The sequence below is a fragment of the Eubalaena glacialis genome, chromosome 17, assembly GCF_028564815.1.
Source record: "Eubalaena glacialis isolate mEubGla1 chromosome 17, mEubGla1.1.hap2.+ XY, whole genome shotgun sequence".
NCBI lineage: Eukaryota > Metazoa > Chordata > Mammalia > Artiodactyla > Balaenidae > Eubalaena > Eubalaena glacialis.
Window position 1 is genome coordinate 55860565 of NC_083732.1, and position 16807 is coordinate 55877371.

General features: G+C 31.2%; 1 protein-coding gene across 38 annotated transcripts in view; it reads left to right on the forward strand.

The window, feature by feature from the left end:
* Positions 1 to 16807, forward strand: part of RIMS2 (regulating synaptic membrane exocytosis 2) — a 596440-nt gene that overhangs the window by 345310 nt on the left and 234323 nt on the right. For all 38 annotated transcript variants that reach the window (XM_061171493.1, XM_061171504.1, XM_061171500.1 and 35 more), the window contains one exon: positions 1163 to 1316. In XM_061171493.1, coding sequence (XP_061027476.1) covers positions 1163 to 1316 — 154 coding nt within the window. The remainder of the gene's footprint in view (positions 1 to 1162; positions 1317 to 16807) is intronic.

Below are 16807 nucleotides of genomic sequence, written 5' to 3' on the forward strand. Positions count from 1 at the left end.
GTAGCTAAGGAATCAAAGAGTGGTAAACCAGTTGGAAAGAAGGGTAACATAATGGCTAGGAGCAGAGATCAGTGCCAGCTGCCTGGTTCTGCATGCCTGCCACTACTACTTCCTGGCCTTGGTCCTCGAGCAAGTTATTTAACATATTTGTACTTTAGTTTCCTCTTCAATCAAGTGAGAATGATAGTAGTATGCAATTCAGGGTTAGAGTGAGAATTAAATATGTGTGTGTGTGACCATTTGGAACACAGTGCTTATAATTTTGAAAATGACTAGGGAAAATTTAGGAAGAATGAAGAGTACCTTAGTTGTTTTACATTTTTACCTCCCATAGCGAAATAGTGATTTATCATTATATAGCAGTTCTCATACACTTAAACCAGACACTGTCATATTTGCACATGACTTTAAAAGAAAATAAAAAGAATCATTTATTTCTATGGACTGATTTCCTTTGTAAATTTATTAGATATTCATATTATAACATGGTTCATATTGAAAATCCATTCTTTTTTTTTCCTTCCTGTTTTGAATCCTTAGCAGCATGATATGTTAAACAGAATTTTAAGTAAGACAGCCTTTGATTTATATTACACCTCTTTCACTAACCAATGATGTGGGCTTAAACAAGTTTTTTAACCTTTTTCAGCCTTGGTATCCTTATTTGTAAAAGTTGAATAATAAGACCAACCTAGTAGTTTTTTCCTGAGAATTAAGATAACATATGACATGGTTCTTAACACACAGTAAGCATTTCTAATTTGTTTTTAATCTCTCCATTTCAGAGTTTGTAAAGGTTAAATTAATGAATGTAAATGAAAATGTTTTTTAAACTGTAAAATGGCATATATATACCAGTTATTATTACAGACTTTTAGTAGTAAGTGCTATTTATGTAATGGCATATTTAACAGCCTCTAGCAGATAGGTGTTCAAGGGTCTACAAAATAAACGTCTTAGATATTCAAAGCCATTAAATCAATAAGAAGTTATATATACTTATCTCTTATTTAGTTATTGTCAAACATATGGGCAATTCTGCCGCATAACCTTGCTTTTTGACCTAATAGCATTACTATTATAATTATTATTATAATGAAACTATTTAAGAGAATTTATGTATTATTGTCATAAGACAGTCCTTTGTCTCTTGGCTTTGTAGATTTTAATTGAATTAGAAACAGCCTTATTAGATGATGAACCACATTGGTACAAACTTCAGACCCACGATGTTTCTTCATTGCCACTTCCCCACCCTTCTCCATATATGCCACGACGACAACTGCATGGAGAGAGCCCAACACGGAGGTTGCAAAGTAAGTTTTCAGTAAAATTTATTGTACCTTTATTGAATTATCTTGAATGATATATATGACATAGAATTTGAAGATACCATTATGGGTATTAACATGCATCTGTTAGTATTTTCATAGCTATTATTGAAGCTTTTAAATTGTTTGATACACTAAACTGTATACATGTAGTACTCACTCATCACAGTATGACACACAATGAAGCAGAGTTATGTTTTAATTTTACCTCTTAGAATCTAAAATATAGGAATGAGATAGCTAATGTAGTAGAATTTGGTCATGTACCTGTAGATATCTCAAATTATGATTTCCACTGTCATTAAGCCAAGTATTTTATGAATATGTAGGATAACAAGTATAGCATAGTGGTTGAAACCATGACCATGAACATTACTCAGACAAACCTGAGTGTAAATATTAATCCTCTCACTTAAGAGTTGTATGACTTGAGGTAGGTCATCTCTCTCTGTTTCACTTTCCTCATTTAGGAAATGGAAATAATAATACCTACATCACAGAGTGGTTCTGAGAGTTAATCTCTGGAATGTAAACTGATGTTATTATTGTTGTTGTTGTTATTATTATTATCAGTGTTTGCATTTTACTCTGAATTACGCACAGTCCAAACTATAAAACAGATCAATCCAGAGAATCTTAAAGGAAACTCAGAAATGTTTTCCACATTGAAAAGTGGCATTGTTGGTTTGATGCTCCTACAGCTCAAATTTATTTGTTTTTTTCTGATGAATCTTATTGAAAAGTGAAGGGGGTGCTTTTTGCTTTGGATAGTATTCATGGAATAATTTTATCTTCATAGAGCCATCATGTTTCAGGTTTAGCAACATTTTTGTCAAGTAATGGAGAACTGATTGAGATTAACCAAATTTCAGAAGTGTAAATTTATAAGCATGAATGCCATGTCATCATGGCATCAATCATGGAAAGGATACTTGGCCATATAACAAATAACTCTTGTGTAAATGGATCACACCCTTTCTGCTGAATAGAGGGCTAAATTACATATCAGAAGGCTGTTTGTTGAATAGAGAATTAGAGCTAAGCATTGGTCTTATGGGATAGTTAGTCATAGGAAAGCGTAGAGAATTATCTTCACTTCTTTTTAAAATAATGTCTCTAATGACTGGAATTTTGTTTCCATTAGATACAGTCTCTTACCCTTGGAGGGCATTAATTTAACATTAATTTTACAGCACTCACTTTTTTCAGCTTCCTCACAGAGTAAACACCTACCCACCCTTATTTGCAGTTGCCATTACAACATCCTTTGTTGTATCTACATTACCATGAAATTTATGTGGACTAAATTCAGAGTGTCTGCTCTTTCTGGCCACTGTAATCTATTCAGTACATTGTCTCTAAATCACAATGTGGGATGGTGGGTTACTACATGAAGTTTACTAGTATAATTCATTTTCTACTAATTCTTATAGTTTAGGTTTATAGGCTATTATTGCTAGCTACTATTGCCCTTTCTTATAGGATTGGCCTCTTCTCTATTTACTCCACTTGTTATTGCAATAAGGAGTAGGTTTGATGACTCTCATTATCTGAAACTCTTAAATCTACCGATAATTTTCATTATTTTTTTCTGCCCTAGCTAAGAATACTGTACGTGAGGAACAACAAAAATAGAGTACTTTCTAGTTAGTTGTATAAATCATGGATTTTCATGCAATTAGTTTAATTTAATCAATTTTGCAGATTTTAATGTTTTCCATCCTCACAATGGCTCTTCTGTTACTTAATCATTAATAATATTAAGTTTATCCCTGGGTAATATAATAGCTCCATGTGGTACTGTGTGAGTCTTGCCACTATCAACTAACCTCTAATAAAATTAATTTTCAGTATTTGAATATATGACTGAATTTGGTGCTTTACACCTAAAATGTTGTCATCATTTATTAGCAATGTGTAGGCATAAAGATAGATAAAAATGATATAAAAGAAGATTAGGAAATAACACTCAGGAATAGTCAGAAAGTTAAAGACAGTACCGTTGGCTAAGTATTGATATATATTGCTCATCAATGACAAGTTCAAGTTAGGGTATTAATAAGTAAGTACATGAATTATTGTAAAGTTTTATTGATGACAAGAACGTCCTTTAGGGTTTTTCTCCATGGAAAGGTCTATATGAAATTCATTTACAAGTATGTTTAAACTGCCAAAGATCATATATGGAACATATATGTATGAACAGTTAACCATCAGAAATGTATAGTAACCCCTTATTTATTCCCTACATTCACATAATGTTTTGGTAATTCAGTCTCTGAGGCTTATGAATAACATTCTGAGTCTATGAACTTATTAAATGTACATGGACATTTACTGTTATTCAGAATAAATAAATGGTAATGTTGTTGGTGTTGGGATTCTGTTCTTTCCATGATGATTTCCTATTTTAAATTTGTAGATTCAAATGATTGAAAGCAATACTTCATTAAACAGATATTAGTAACTTATTTACTAACATATAAGGAAATATATAAAAACCATTGTAAAAATAATTGTTTCATATTTTGTAGTTAGTTTAAATATTCTGAAAAAAATCTTTTCTAGACGGAGTCCAGACAACTTTGATTATAAACTTTAAATGATTTCCCAAATAAAGATATTGGTAAAAGTGTTTGAAATAGATGACCTCTTATACCAGTATTCCTGCATGTGGAAAAATAAGGTTGTATGTATTAAAAAATCTAGTAATGATCACATGCTCATTGTTCAAAAGTTTGAAGGAAATTAGGCTATGAGAAATCAAAATTTTGATGATGAGGAATTAACATTTCCTCCAACAATTTTGCTTCAGGCTACTCTTGCCCACTCCCTTCACAGACATTGTTGTTTTGACAATACCAAAGGATGGGAAGAGCAGTGCATATTTCAAGGAGTGATTGATTAAGCATTTTTGAAAATGTATGCAAGACTAAAGCTATGAGTTCAAATAATTAAAATGTATCAATAGAGAAGTGAGGTTGGCAAAATATCTCACATATTCACATAATTTTATTTTTGATTCATTGATGAGAAACTTTATTCATTACTTTCCTGAAACCTAAGAAGATTGTTCTGAAAGTGTATTTTGATATTTACATTTTTATTGTTGTATTCTTTACTGTTATTCAGTTAAAGTTATATAGTGTCTTAAGGCAAAAATCTTCCTTTACAAATATGTTTATTCCTTGATATCTTATTAACAGTTATCATCAGAATTTGAACCATAATGATCCAATCAGAGTTTTCTTTAATTTGATCCTTCATTTTTTTTCTCTCATATTAACCAGATTCATCTCTTTGACGTCTCAAATATTAATTCTTTACTTGGTGAAGTATAATATATCAACCCTTTCACTTTTTAAAATAGAAAACATTGTATCTACTATACTTTTATTCACCCTCATGACCACAAGTCTTCAAAGAAAAGTGAATGGAAACAAATCATTGAGATTAAACTAAAATGATACTATTGAAAGGTATAAGATAAAAGAGGCATGATTTCATAATTAAAGTTTCTCAGGATTTCAACTATTTTGGGGGATTTGGGGCCAATATTTCTTTCAGTTCCTCTACCCAGTTGTCTCACCTCTGTCCTTCTTGGATGGCAGTTACATGTATAAAGACCTCTTGACATTTTTCCACAGGTTATTGAGTCTGTGTTGTTTTTTATTTTAATATTTTTTTCTCTCTTCCTCAGTTTTGATTATTTTTATTTACTTGTCTTCAACTTGACTGATAGTTTCTTCTACAGTGTCCAATTTTCTGCAAAAACCATACTATGAATTGTCTTATTAAATATACTGTATTTTTCATTTCAAGCTTTATATTTGGTGTTCTTAGAAGTTTCTATATCCTTCCTGAAATTCCCCTTGTTCTATTGTATGTGTGTATGTGTATACAAACAAATACGTGTAGGTATATGTAGATATATTAAAGAATTTGTAGGATTAGATTATATCTATGCATATGTAGATATAAATATATATGTGTATAAATATAATACATTAATAATATATATTTATATCCATATATATAATCCTGTAAATTCTTTAATATATCTATAGTTTATTTTAAAGTCTGCTAATTCCAACATCTTAGTCTTCTGTGGGCTTACTAAAATTTCTCTTTTTTCCTTTGATTAGGGGTCACATTCTATATGTTTTATATATCTACTAATGTTTTTGTGTACTGGACATTGTGTTTAATACATTTTAGAGACTCTGGATTTTGAAGAATTACCGCATGTCATTTTAGCAGACATGCTAAACCAATGAAAGATGTGTTAAGTTTTTATTTTCATTCTATTTTGGTCCTTTGCATAGTTCTAAGGTATAGTCCTTAGTCTAGTTTGTGGTTCTTATGTCTAAGTTTTGAAATGTAGACAAAGTTCAAGATATTGGCCAAAACCTATAATTAATGGGGTTTAATCTCCAAACTCTGTATCCTGTACATCAGGAAGTTGCTGAAAGTTTCTTGCAGCTCTTTTAGTCTTTCAGCTGTGGCTTTCTGCTGAGTTTCTTCTTGTATTTCTCTCTGCAACTTACAATTTAGGTAAGGATTTTTGGGAGCACTGAGTGTAAACTTTGGGTCTCCTCCTTATCTGGCTCCCCCTTTCCAGGATTTCCCCTACAATTCTATCTGCTCTCACAACTCTGAATTCTGACCTTTGGCTTAGCCTTGTAAAACTGAGGTTTTTTTCCTGAGCTGTAATTCCTCTGCAGTGAACCAAATTGAGAAGGCCCTTAGGGGAAAACTGGTTAAATAGGTGCTTTTCTTATTTCAAGGGTCATGTTACCAATTTCTGCCTGAATTTGTTTGTTCTCTGGTATCTTTAAACAGTTTTTTTTTTTATAGACTTTTTGTTTTTTTAAGTATTTATTTAGTTATTTATGGCTGTGTTGGGTCTTCGTTTCTGTGCGAGGGCTTTCTCTAGTTGTGGCAAGCGGGGACCACTCTTCATCGCGGTGCGCGGGCCTCTCACTATCGCGGCCTCTCTTGTTGCGGAGCACAGGCTCCAGACGCGCAGGCTCAGTAATTGTGGCTCACGGGCCCAGCTGCTCCGCGGCACGTGGGATCTTCCCAGACCAGGGCTCGAACCCGTGTCCCCTGCATTGGCAGGCAGACTCAACCACTGCGCCACCAGGGAAGCCCTAAACAGTTTTTTTATTAAAATATTTTTCCAGAATTTAGAATTATTACTGGCAGGAGAGTTAGTCCGATATAAGCTATTCTATCATTCTCAGAGGCAGAAGTCTACATTTTTAAGTAAACTTTTTACAGAAGTATAGAATTCATTTAGAAATATGTATAAATCATAAATATTCTCATGGGTAAATTTTGACCAAGTAACCATACCATGTAACTAGCACCCACATCAAGAAATAAAACATCACCAGCATCCTTCCAGCCTCTCTCTTGCTCTCTTCCAGTAATTATCCCCCCGTCAAGATAACAAATACCATAGAATATTTTCGCTTATTTTTAACTTCATATAAATGGAATATGCACACATATATGAATTTTGTAGAAATGAGATTACACAATATATTTTTCTTTTACATGTGACTTGTAAGACATGTAAGAAAAATTACCACTGTTCTGTAAGATTCATCAGTATTGTTGCATATAATCGAAACTGATTTTCATTGCCATATACAATTTCTTTCTATAAATATACACCAATATATCCTATTTTTAGGTTGGTTATGAAAGCTATTCGTCTAAGTAATTTCTTATGAATTGATCAGAGGTAATAACTATACAAAGGGGTTGCTTATCTTGGCTTTAAAGTCTGATTTAAAGTCTGATTTTGGGTAATTAAATTATTTAATTAATTAAAAAAAATCTACAGTTGATTGATAGTTTGCTTTCAGATTTTGGCTATTCCTAAAAGTGCTTATGTTAACATTCTTATACATGCCTTTTGGTAATCATATGTGTTCATTTTTGCTATGGATATACCTAGTAATAGAATAGATAGGTACTAGGCCATAGATATATTCAATTACAGTAGATATTGTCAAAGTTTTTCCAAACTGTCCAGATTTATACTTCCTACAGCAGTGAATGAGGGTTTGAGTTTCCTTATATCTTACTTTATATTAGGTATTTTTAGTTGTTTTCACCCACCCATTCAGGTGGGTGTGCAGTATTACCTCATTGTGGCTTTAATTTACATTTCTCTAATAACCTTTTCTTAGGTTAACTGGCCATTTAGATATCCCCCTTTATGAAGAGCCTAGTCAAATGTCTTGCCCATTTCTCTTTGGGGTTCTTTATTTTTTTATTGATTTATGAGTGTTTTCTAAAGTATAGATTTGAATTAGTTATAGGATATATGTATTGCAAATGTATTCTACTCTATGGCTGGCCTTTCCACTCTTTAATGGGATCTTTTGATCAACAAAAATTTTAAGTGTTAATGTTTTTTAGTTTTCAATTTTTTCTTCAGGGTTAGTGCTCTTTTTGGCATGATCTATATAAAAAAATCTTTTCTTTGAGATCGTAATGATATGTTCCTATGCTTTCTTCTAGAATAGTGCTTTGCTCTTCTCATTAAATCTACAGTTCATCTGGAATTAATTTTTTATTTTGTGTGAGGTAGAGATCAAAACTCATTCTTAATCCCATGGATCGATGCTGGTATACAGAAATAAAATTTATTATTTATTATTATTAAGAGACTTCTAATAACTTTTCCATATATTATTTTGAATTTTGATTTAACAATATATGTCATTTGTGAATAGTGACAATTTTTTTCTTTCTTTCAAATTGTTATAGCTTGCTTTTTTTTTTCTTTCTTAATGCTTTGGCTAGGTCCTATAATAAAACACTGTGTGGAAGTGATATTGTTGAGTAAAAGTTGGCATCTATGTTTGGTTCCCCTTTCCTTGGGAAAAGCTTTAAATATTTCCCCATTATATTTTGATATTTTTTGTAAGATTTTTGTGCTACTTTGTGAGATTCAGGAAGTTCTATTTTATTCCTAGTTTGATGAAAATTTTTAATCATGAATGGATTTGAGTTGTGTTAGTTTTTTTCTGTACACATGGATATAACCTTATGATAGTTCTCTTTTATTCTAGTAATGTAGTAAATTGTATTGATTTTAAATGTTAAAGTTATCTTGCACTCCTTTAATAAGCCCAGCTATCTCATGATGCATTATCATTTTATCTATCTCTGGATTCAATTTGTTAATCTGTGTAGAAATTTTGCAACTGTATTCATGAGAGAGAGAGTGAGGGAGAAGGATTGTCTTTTCTTTTTTTCTTTTTGTAACATCTTATTTGCTTTTGTTATCAGTGTTATGCTGCTGTGCTCATAAAAGTATTAGGAAATTTTACTTCTTTTTTATTTGATGTCTTTTATTTTCTTTATTTGTAATGTCCTTGTCAAGCTTTGACTTCAGTGTTTTTCTGGCCTCATAAAGTGTTTGGAAGTATATCCTCATTTTCTGTTATTTGACAGAATATGTACATTATTGGTATTTTTTTTTCTGTACGTGTTTAGAAGTATTCACCATGTATGTTTCCAGGGTTGGCAATTTCTTTGTGTGTAGGTGTTGAATTCCAATTCCAATTCCAATTTCTCTACTAGATTTAGAACTATTCAAAATTTTATGTTTTCTTGTGTCAGCTTTGTTAAGTTGGATTTTTCTTGGAATTTGAATATTTCTCCAATTTTTAAAAAATTTATTTGCACTAAATTGTTCATAATAGCATCTTATTATCTATTTAATGTCTATTGAATGTGTAGTCATGTCCTCTTTTCTCTTATATTGGTAATCTGTTCCTTCTCCTTTTTTTGTTCTTGGTCAGACTCGCTGATGAGCTATCAATTTTACTGGTCTTTCAAACAGTAAACTTTTTGTTTACTTCTAGGCTGTATGTTTGTTTTCCATTAATTTTTCTTCTTATTCTTGTTATTTCTCTCCTTTACTTTCTTTAAGTTTAATTTGTTTGTTTTTCCTCATTTCTTCAGAAGGATACGTAGATAATTTTTAATGTGGTGTGATAATGTTATTGTACTTTCATTTACCTGTGGACTATTTAGGAGTGCATTGTTAAATTTCCAAACTCTAGGGATTTTTAAAAATATCGATATTGAGCATAATTGCCCTCTTGTCAGAGTACATACTTTAAATAATTGGAATCTGTAAAATTAGTTGTTTGCTTTATGGTGCTACATGTAATCAATTTTGGTAAATGTTCTTGAAAAGAATGTTTATTTTGTCACCGTGTGGTACATGTTCAACATATATCAAGTTTATCAGGTTTATTAGCTTTGTTTTTCAAATTTTATGGGTTGTGTTTTCTGTATTTTCATCTGATTACTCCATCAGTTATTGAGAGAGGTATGTTAAAATCTCCATGTGTGATTGTGGACTTTTCTCCTTTTGATTTTGTCACTGTTTGCTTTATATATTTTGAAGTTATGTTATTAGGTACATACATACAAATCCCGAATTGTTATATATTTTTCCTAATAGACTGATAATTTTATCATTACATAGTATCTCTCTATCTAGGAATACTTCTTCCTTAAGACCTGCTTTGTTTGATGTTTGCTGCAGCTGCTTTTTTTTGTTGTTGTTGTTACTTGTTTTTGTATGGTATATCTTTCTCAATCCTTTTATTTTCCACCTCTTTGTGTCCTTATATTTAAGATTTGTCTATTGAAAACAACATAAAGTTTCTCTTCTTAAATCCATTCTGACAAGATTTATGTTTTATTGGGATAATTTTACATTTAATGTAATTTATTATAAATTTTGCTTAATATTTTACACATCATTTATTTTTGGTTTGCCTTTTTTTCTCCTTTCTTGCTTTCTTTTGAAATCTACATTATTTTAATGACATCAACAAATATTTAGTTGCCTGTTATGTTTATGGTGCTTGATATTGTGATTGATCCAAAGATTCATTATACTTAGGTAGCAAGCAAAACCCTTATTTACAAACATGTATATGAAATACAATTAAAAAAAATTATATTTAATCTGACTCTTAGGTACCCATTTTCCTAGTCAAATATCTGTCTTATTCCTTCTCCTTACCTACTCCCAACACTCAACAGAGGTTCTAGAAAACCTCTAAAAAAAAACCCTAGGCTTAGAAAACCCTGAAAAAGGACAGCGTTCAGGAAAGACCCACTAATTTTTATTCCTTACTGAGCGTCACTGATATGTCCCAGTGTGCAATGGTTACTTGAAGCCAGGTCTACCCATGGCAATTTTTACTAATGCTGGTTGCTGTGGTACTTAGCATCCCGCCTTCCCAGGTGCATCATGTAGCTACTATCCTGGAATCCTAAAATATCACTGGACTCTGGAGAGGTCCTAGAGCCTGGGTTCCTATTATTTACAAGGCTCTTTAACCATTGTCTCCTTACAGATTCTGCCAAGTCTTGTCCTTTAGCAGGGTAAAGAATAAGTAGAATTTCAGTAAATGGAGGTGAGAGAAGTAAACAGTAAGTTTGGAAGGGTAAAGACATAAAATGTAAATAGTATGATAAGAATTATTGCAGAAATCATTGTGTGCCAGGCAAAGGATTAGGAGATTTTAATATTTAAATAGAATCTGAGGGTAGAAGAATGAAAGAAATAACACAATAACATCTTAACATGATTTATTACTTTTCCTTGATGTGCTGCAACATGAAAAAAAAATGTGCTTTGAGGGGAGGGATTTCCCTTCATTGTAGCATATAGACAAATGTCTATCTTGCTTATAAATGAAGATTCATGTATTTTGGAATTGGAGGAAGTTAAATGTAGTAGATATTAGGGAAAGCAGCAAACTGCAATGAAAAAAATTAGGGGGAAATGGCTTTCCTCTATTTGTCTATTTATTATTAAAATGTCTGCAATAAAAATGTAAGCTTTAATTAATATCTTGAAATATTTTAACAACTAACCTTTTTTCCTTACTTGAAAACTTTTTATATATTGTGATTTTTAAAATAGTGAACAGAAATTTTAATTTTAGAAAGACGAAAGAACTATATCCTTGACAGAAAACACTCATATTCACTCTCTAAGGTCATTTTAAAATGTTAGGTACTTTACAATATTTGTGGAGAAAGAGCTACAGTTTGAAAACTTTAGTGTCTTTAATTCTATATTGATTATAGTGATGCCCATTTTACAGTTTTAATAGTATAATCCTTTGATTGTTAATCTTAAACTCATTAAAATGTCTTATTCTAAATTCTGGCAGTGAAAACTTACACTGCTGAATTAAACCTTATACTTCTTGGTAGTTGGACTGATTATTTCATTTTATGTTCCTTTCTTCCCAAGGGCATATTTATTAGACTAATAGTGATAAAAAAAGAAAATCACCATGGGACTACCTCTGAGTTTAAAATTGATATAATGATATAAGTGAAAAACCATTTTGGGGGTCAGCTTAACAACAGAGTACTTTACAGAAAATCCTCAGATAATACCTTTGAAATAGAGAAAGGGCATAGTAAACTTAGATCAGTTAAATATGTCATTAAACCATAGTGTCCAGATCATTCAAGATGTAAGAAGGATATGAAATTATACTTTTACCATAGTATTCTTGACAAAAAAGGCATTATATATTATTAATGTGGAGCATACTCTCAGTTTTACTGAGGACACATTGTTACATGTGGACACTGTTCCCAAGAACAAAGTTGCATGATTCAGAGTTATCTTTGACGAACACAAACAGCAGAATGACATGAAGAAGGGAGAACACTACGAAAATATTTTCTTTACTAAATATATACCCATTCTAAATTCCAGGGTTTAGATATGTTATATTAATATGAATTTGCATATATGGATAAATCATTATGATTATGAATATTATTATTCTAAATATTTAATAAAAATTATTTGACATGATACAAAGATGTCTACAGAGAATTTTAAAACTACTCAAAATGTTAATTGTATCAGCATGTAAAATACTTTTTCGATATAGATATTTACTTAGATTTACAATTATGTTCAGTGTTTTTAAGGAAATGTTATATAACAATTGATATTACAATTTAAAATTATATACATTATAGCAATTAAATCTTTTTTAAAGTAATGTTATTTTTATTTATTAACTATATAACACACCACTATCATGCTTTTTCCTACAATTTTTTGCTGCATGCCTCGTGATTACCTCTTTGTATGACAATTTTGCAGTATCAGTTATTTACATGTGATCTGTTGATTGTGTAATTTTTAAAATATTACTTTATCTTCTGCTTTTTTTTCTTGTTTAGAAAGGTTGTTGTAACTTTATCTCTTCTTTTCTTATTTTCATTGTCTTTATTTTTGGATGATGAGGCTCTTAATTATTGTTACTCTCAGACTTTTCTTTTACTTTATGGTATAAGAAGAGATTTCGACATCTTGAAGCATCATCAGTCTTTTTACTTTCAGTTTACCTTAGTAGCTTCCTCTAAGATCATTTCTTCCCATTATATTTTAATTTCAGTATGGTAAACAGTTCTTTTCCGATGGTATGCTGGAGATAGAGCCAATTGTATATGTATCTCTTCCCTTCCCATACAGTGACTTTGGTAGCTTGAAATTGGCTATATGGGAGTATTTACATTACAGAAATAGGCAAGTGTTACAAGTCAAGGCTTTTTTTCCCCCCAGAGAGACAGTTGTTAAACCTCTACCAGCACACCACTGCCTTTATATACCATATACCAAAATTAATTTCAGAATTAACAGAATTTAAAAAGTTAAAATGTTAAAGGACTAGAAAAACATGAGTGAGTATTTAACCAAGTTCTACATAAAAGTAATGGAAGGAAACTCAGAGAAGATTATCAATAGATTTAAAAAATTTGTGATGAATATAGTCAATCTATTTTAAATGAAAACGTTGTAAAGTAAGTTTGAAACCTGGTAATTAGAGTAATAGTAAGTGTTGCTCAAATAAATTAGAATTTGTGTTGATTTTTTTTAAATCCTAGTTTAATCTAGTTGAGTCAGTGTATTGTTAATTTATGAAAATATGCCCTTGATAAAATGTTACAACACAAATTATTTAACTCTACTATTTTCTAATTTCTACAATTTTATACTTATGTGCTTATGAAATTCCTATATAGGTGCCAGAATAAAGTTTTTTTTTCCCCCAAAATAATCTATATAATTCCAGCAATGTATAGATTACCAATGGGACAGATCAATCATGTATAATAAGGCCTAATGTACTACTTCTCTGTTAAGTAAAGTTTAGAATCAAGTCATTCAAACTTAAAAAAAAATTTAATTAAACATTAGAAACTAAGCTTCTATAATAACCAGTGAACCTGTTATTTCAATTTCCTGTGATTTATTGTCTTTTGGCTAACAACTTATATGTGTCAGGGTAAATATTTACTTTTTTCCAGGTATTATGGCATCTTTTCACTACTTAGTATTTTTGTGGCCTGATAGTTCATACATTCCTTTAAATTTCTAATGTATATTCAGATGATAATTTACTTATCTTTAAATGTAAAAACAATTTGTTAATATTGTGCTACCTTTTGAAACTTAGTAAATATTTAGAAATAGAAGAATCTAACTAATTTGTATTCTGCTAACTTACCTGTGATGATTTCTACATTTGTATTTTTTACTGAGTGAGAACATCAAAATAACTTGTTCTTTATGAATTTTCAAAGTTTTCCTCTTCCAGAAAGAAATCAATTTTAAAATGTGCTCTTTCCAAAATCAGGAATTCCAAAATTAATAATGTTTTTCTAAGATCCCTTCAATTTAAGTTCATTAGTTGCTTCTTGTATACCAAATTTCTGTGTGTAACAATTATCTCTTACATTTCATGGTATGTTATGTGGCCACATAGTATAAAATAGAATTGATAACCATTAGTATGCAGGGCAGGCCCTTTGATTTTATGTACCTTCTCTAATTTGTACTTCTCTCTTAGCCTCTAATTGTTTCATTTAATCAAAGTCTCTACTAACGTATTTATAATTTGAATTTTTACTAATTTAGATATGATGTATCTTCCTTTGTTATTTTATTCTGAATTAGTATGGCCTTTTAAACTTTTAAATGAAAATGTTAAATGACAGTCTGTAATGTAGAGCAGAAATTAGATTTTAATATCCCTTTTGCATATAAAGATTTTTAAATGTATTTTTGACACTTTAACATTTTTTTTTCCAGATAAGGCCTTATGTTCATATAATTCAGGTAAATTTTAGCATGTGCAATGCTTAATGCATGTATTCATATGCACAGTTTAATTGGTTTGTTGTTTTGTGCCTTGTCTGCTATTGTGCATACGTTAAATTCCTAAACAAAATATCACTAGCTTCCTTTTTCTACCTATAGAACTTTTCCAGTATCTCCATGTTGACATCTTTATTATTTTGGTATTAAAAACCATTTGTTGAAATATAGTGATTTATGATTTCAGTGTGTCTAATCTTGTCTCCTTTAGTATGGTATTATTTCACCAATGAAGTATGTTTTAGTGCGTATTGTGTTATCATGTACACTGTTTCAGAACTTTTGAATTTATATGGATGTAATTTGCTATATTTTTGACTTATGGAGGGATAGTGTTAAAAATTCTAAGTATGTTGAATTAAAACATAATTAAAACTGCAATGTTTGCTGTAGTTTCTATCATTTTAGCCATTTTTTTCATATCTTCCAAAGAAAACTGAATAGATTTAGGTTTTCTACTCCAATGTATTATGACTTTTAAATTCACACATGCACAGAGTATATGTCAAGATATTTAAACTGATGTTAAGTTTTTTAACTGGTTACTGGGATTTCTCTTGGTTTTAACAATTTTAGTAAGGTTAATATATTAAAATATATTTAGTCTAATGAACTTTTATATTTAAAAAAATTTTCTTCTTGAATAAGATTAGGAAAAAATTATTTTAAAACCTTAAGAATAGCAAACTGAAGTTTCAGTCCCTAAATGAAAATGAGGTAAATGAGGAAGGATTTACCATTTACAACCAGGATTGAGTAAAAGGGGTTGCACTTTCTTTCCCACCTCAAACAACAACAAAAATGGACAAATACATGATATAACTGTTTGAATAACACTGGGTATCAGGCATCTGAGGACAGTAATTACTAAAAGAAGGTAAACAAATGAGTTGAACCCTAAAATTGCCCTTGCCTACCTCTCTTTAAGAGAATTTCCTGCACACAGCATAGTGGAAGGAACACAGATGGAACCTACAGACTTCCAGAGTTAGGGAGATGGAGCTGGATTCAGGGAGACAGAAGGCTAGAGTTCACAGAACAGAATACTGGAAAGGAGAGAACTGTGCAAAGAGAGAACTCAAAGATCAACAGAGGGTCCTTCTCAAGTGTTCAGCTGAGCTTGATCAGTGAATGAATGGAGGAATCTACCCAACGCTGGGAAAAGAACCACCCAAAAGGATTAGAGGTAATAGTACCTGAGAATAGTGTCTTTTTTTCAGTGAGTCTGAAAACATCAAGTTTCATGGGACATTGTGTTGAGTATGCAGAAATGTCTGACCTCAGTAGTGGAGAACAGTTAGCCCTAGAAGTGAACACTGTATTACATTAAAAATTTTTTAGAGCAAAAACTGAAAGGATCAAAGTGAACTGTGGACAACTTGAAGCTACCTAATACACAGGTAATTTAAGTCCCTGCAGGAGAGGAGAGGGGGAAAGCACAAAAATATTTGAAGAAATAATGGTTGATCAATTGTTGAAAACCATAAAGCCACATATCAAGGAATCTCACTGAACTTCCAAGCACAAGAAACATGAATAATAAACCAAGGCACATTAAAATTAAGTTCTTTAAAGCTAATAACAAATAGAAAATCTTACAGCGTCCAGAGAAAACGAACTCAGCACATAACTGAGGAGTAAAGGTAAAGATGACCACAGATTTTTTTTTTTTTTTTTTTTTAAACATCTTTATTGAAGTATAATTGCTTTACAATGGTGTGCTAGCTTCTGCTTTACAACAAAGTGAATCAGTTACACATATACATATGTTGCCATATCTCTTCCCTCTTGCATCTTCCTCCCTCCCACCCTCCCTATCCCACCCCTCTAGGTGGTCACAAAGCACCGAGCTGATCTCCCTGTGCTATGCGGCTGCTTCCCACTAGTTATCTATTTTACATTTGGTAGTGTATATATGTCCATGACACTCTCTCACCCTGTCACATCTCACCCCTCCCCCTCCCCATATCCTCAAGTCCATTCTCTAGTAGGTCTGTGTCTTTATTCCCATCTTGCCACTAGGTTCTTCATGACCTCTTTTTTTTTTTTTTTTTCCCTTAGATTCCATATATATGTGTTAGCATACTGTATTTGTTTTTCTCTTTCTGACTTACTTCACTCTGTATGACAGACTCTAACTCCATCCACCTCATTACAAACACCTCCATTTCATTTCTTTTTATGGCTGAGTAATATTCCATTGTATATATGTGCCACATCTTCTTTATCC